At 27.7% G+C, this 4,495-nt stretch overlaps 1 protein-coding gene and 1 long non-coding RNA gene across 2 annotated transcripts in view; one reads left to right on the top strand and one right to left on the bottom strand.

Moving 5' to 3' along the window:
• The first annotated feature begins 2,869 nt into the window (after positions 1-2,869).
• Positions 2,870-4,495, top strand: part of LOC106786931 (leucine-rich repeat-containing protein 20) — a 9,428-nt gene continuing 7,802 nt past the window's right edge. The window contains exon 1 of the mRNA XM_014748835.1: positions 2,870-3,576. Within this exon, the coding sequence (XP_014604321.1) occupies positions 3,420-3,576 (157 nt within the window). The 5' untranslated portion in view covers positions 2,870-3,419. The remainder of the gene's footprint in view (positions 3,577-4,495) is intronic.
• LOC106786932 overlaps positions 3,494-4,495 on the bottom strand; it is a 5,223-nt gene continuing 4,221 nt past the window's right edge. Inside the window, exons 2-3 of the long non-coding RNA XR_001381715.1 lie at positions 3,916-4,096; positions 3,494-3,572 (exon numbers count right to left, since the gene is read on the bottom strand). This is a non-coding gene — a long non-coding RNA (uncharacterized LOC106786932). The remainder of the gene's footprint in view (positions 3,573-3,915; positions 4,097-4,495) is intronic.

The raw sequence follows: 4,495 nt of genomic DNA, 5'->3' as shown, positions 1-4,495 counted from the left end.
ACTCACACACACACACATACAACACACACACCATATATATATATGTATATATATGTATACATATATATACAGTGAGTCATAGGAGTATTCGTACTACTATTGTAAATTTTAAACAATTGATATATGCTTGTATGTTTTCTAATTCTTATACAAGAAAACATATTTTAGGAATTGATATAAATTTGATTGCAAAAAGAACATTTTATTATAAGAGAAATAAAATTGTATATAATTGATAAGAAAATTGATCTCAAAATATGTCCAATTGTTTTACAAAAGAATTGAAAGATTCAAAAGAAGGATTAATCAAGTAAAATTTAGAAAAATAATAATCGTATTTTTATTATATATTTCTTATGTGGATACAAATACTCTTGTGATACCAATGTTTGTTAATTTAAGTAAAATGATATTTCTCTAACAGTAAAATGTTATTCTGCAATCACGTTTATGTCAATTTGAAAGTTTGTATTATTCTGAAAAGAAGTTTTTGTGTATAAAATTTTTGTAAGCTTTGCATTTCAAGCAAATATTAATTATTTACAATTTACAGTGAGAGAACGAGTATAAATACTATTGTGATTCCCTGTATTTTTGTCACTGTGTTTTGCAAATTTAGCAAATATTAGAAGAAAAGAAAAATGTCTTGTTAAGGTATAAGATAAATATATCCGTTATATAAATTGTGCAGCTGCATTTTTCAATATCATTTTTAAAAAGAAATATATGTATATATGTATATGTATATATATATATATATGTATACATACATATATTACCCTACCAAAGATGTTAATAAAATAGAAATCTTTTCCAATGAACAATTATTATTATTATTATTATTATTGGGAATGTTTCCATCGTCATTATACCAAACGAGAGTATACGGTAAACACAAAAATACGTAAAACGCAGAAAAGACGCAGTTGAAAACGAGAACGCACAAAGAATCGACGTCAAAGCTGATGCTTTAATAGGGCCAACGTTCTCAACTTGGCAAACAGTTTTTCTTACAAAGATTTCCCGGATCTTTTCCAAGTGCGTCCAACAAAAAAAAAAAAAAAGAAAACGTGAGATTTCAATATAACGTAAATTAAAAACTATTGTAAAAGCACAACGCGAATATTATTATTATTTCTTTCAATTAATTCTATTATTACGATTATATTTATAAACAAACGAAAAAAAAACAAAGAAATATTTATAATTAAAAAATAAAATATTTCTCTCTATTACTTATTAGTGTATTTTAAAAGAAATGTATGTTTGTTGTAAATTGATAAAAACACATAAGTTGAATAATTTCTTAGATGTTCGTTATTATGCGTACGTGGGCGTGAAGTGTACGTAATAATTACTAATAGTGGGAATGGAAAAGCAAAAATATTTTGTTCAAAGCGTAGATTGCATTCTTTGAGTATCGACTGGATTTGTCTGAAGCTTTTATCGTGATCATCCAAATGAAAGCCAAAACGAAGACGAGGAGAGAAAAGTCATGGGGGATTTTGGCCGGTGATTCTATTCTTGTACATGAAATGCACGCGCAGTATCCTCTGGCTGTCAGCCAAACATACCGCGTAAAGTCATATAAACATTTTATCCCTCTTGGGTACTGAGATTCGTGATGAATGGATCCTACCATTTTCCATTTTTTCTTTTTGCAATACGCTAAATCAAAAAATTGTTTTTTTCCTTAGATCGATGGAAAGAAAGGAAGAAATGTTATATGAAATTATTTGTAAATGAATGAAAATTATTTAATATAGATTAAAAAATTTATGCAAGACAATAGATGAATATTATTTAAATAAACACAAATTATACATTGCTTCTCTTTTGTTCAACGAATTGAAATTGATTTCACAAAAGTACATTTTTATGGTGAAATATTTCATTAATTTATGAAACTCATTTTTTGGCATTAGTGCCAATTATTATTTTAAAAACGGTACGATTATAAAGCGATAAATGTATGAATATTTTTAAGCATCTTTACTAAAAATTTCTAATCATTTTAATCATATTATAATTGTCTCAAACATCGAGTGCTTACAATTAATAATTAATTAAATATCTTTTTAACGAGAGATAGAGTTTGCGAAAGACGAGATTTATTTGGGCAACTTGCCGAACGAACAATAACATTGGCATGAACACACTATCTCAAGCTAACTGTCCTTCTAACTCTAATAAAAACAAAATTAAACAAAAAGTGGATCGAAACAAACCAATCGCACATGTTCATTGACCAATTTACTATAAACAAACGATCAAAATCAAATTTATCTTAATAAAAATTGATCAAAACAATAGAAACAATTTAATGTTAAAAATGATAACATTATTTTCAATAATTATAAACAAAATAATATCCCTCCTATAATAATAATAATAATAAAAATGTTATCTTCTCTTGAAAAAAAAAAAAAAAAGAAACAAAATTAGTATAATTGTTGACACCAAAGAAATAATGTACGCACAAAGAAAAGAGATCACTGAGCTTCCTGAGACCGCAATTTATCCTCCGAATGAAGGTGGCCTTGAAGAAGAAAAAAGATAAAGAAGAAGAAGAAAAAAAAATAAAATAGTTAGAATATGATTCGTAGAAAAGGTGAGGGCTACTTTTGACAGGTTGTTCTTTCTGAATCTACGTAAGTAGTAAGTACGTCGTACTCCCTACAGCTGTTTTCAAACAAAGAGGAAGAAGGAAAGAGTGAGAGAGAAAGAGAGAGGGAGAAAGGAAGAAAGAGGAGAGAGAGAGAGAGAGAGAGAGAGATAGTCGGAACAAAGTAGTAGTAGTCAGCTGATTCAAAATGCATCCTCGTGGTGGGAGAAGAGTTAGAGAAGGCTTAAATAGCACCGTATGCTTTAACTTACGTTAGTGCAAAGACAACGTTCGTTTAATATTGCTGATTTCAAATAATTTTGTATTTTTGATTAGTCAACAATAAGTAAGATAAAGGAAACACATATTGTGCATGTTATTATTAATAAAAGGTGTCGTCTATTCAAGTTATTCCCATGAAACATAATATAGAAAATAAATTTGAAATAATCGACCAATGAGATCTTACCATTCGAATGTTCAACAACGATTTTCTATTGGTCGACGGTGATTGAGATAATTAATTTGAAATAACAAATTAAAAAAATAAAACAAAAGAAATTAGAATACGATATACAAGAATTTTCATTTATAGGGGAAAATATTATTATTAGTGTTGCTTTATTATTATATTTAATGATACATTGTTTTTGAGTGAAAATATATAAACAAATCGAAAGAATTATATATATATATATTTATATAAATATAATAAAACAAAACACAAAAGAAAAATTAAAAAATAAGAAAGTAATTAACAACGACGAAGATATTGTTCGGATTTTTATTGATAAAAAATAAAAAACGGAAGAAGATGAGACCACCAGCGTATAATGCAGAAGAGGTACAAGAGATACCTCAAGAGCAAGGAGAAAGGAACGTGGCCATGGCTGTTTGCGTCCAATTGGCGGGTCGAGCGATTATTAGGGTAGTTTCAAGATGCGAAGAAGCTCAAGACAATTGTAATCTAGGTACGTCATGAGAATTATGATCATCTATCTTTGTATCACTCAACGATATTCGATAAGATAACACGACTAACTTTCTCTATATATATACAAGCAAAAAAATATCTTTTTCATTAAATTCTTTTATCAACAACGATGATCAATTTTTTTTTTTACATTTTATTTTAATGTCATTTCCAGCACGTTGCACTTTAAAATTAATTACACGTATACTACGCGTATATAATAAACATATGTAACTATACAATATACCTTCATTTCCTGTTCATTTTTTTTCTTTTTTTTGTTTAACAAGAAAAAGAAGTTAAATTCGTTTTCCTATATACATAATGTTGTCTTTACCTTATCCGTAAATCTAGATAGATCAGGAACCTTGATCAATGCCACGATCTACGTCTCTGATTCATACACTTTGCTGTTCGCTTCTTTACCTCCTATCCGTTATTTTCTTCTTCTTTTTTCTTTTTATTTTTGTTTCTCTCTCTCTCTCTCTTTTTTTTCTTGCGACGCACTAACCTTCCATCTGTAATTGCGTTATAAAAATGTCAATGTATTTTTTTCGCACAATAAATAAATATACATTCGTTTATCTTTCTCTTCTTATTTACATATATATGTTTATATATATATATATATATATATACATATATGTAAGTATATATAAGTACAGTTAGATTACATATAAAGAGAAAAGTTTCTAAACGGTTACGGGCGAAAGTTTTCCCGCGAGGAGAAAGAAAATAACAAGAGAGCATCGATGCGTGCATTTAAACGATACAACTATAACAACCGTTTTTATAGATCATCTTATAAATAATAATAATAATAATAATAATAATGTTAGTAACAAGATAAACCCTTTGAAGAATAGGAACCTACAATTTTCTTATTTAAAAATCAATTTCTTTGTTTCGTAACTGAT

The sequence above is a fragment of the Polistes canadensis genome, unplaced genomic scaffold (genome assembly GCF_001313835.1).
Source record: "Polistes canadensis isolate GaletaPanama2010 unplaced genomic scaffold, ASM131383v1 scaffold_88, whole genome shotgun sequence".
Classification (NCBI taxonomy): Eukaryota; Metazoa; Arthropoda; class Insecta; order Hymenoptera; family Vespidae; genus Polistes; species Polistes canadensis.
Note: the sequence above shows the minus strand (reverse complement) of the source record. Positions and strands in the feature narration are given on the sequence as shown.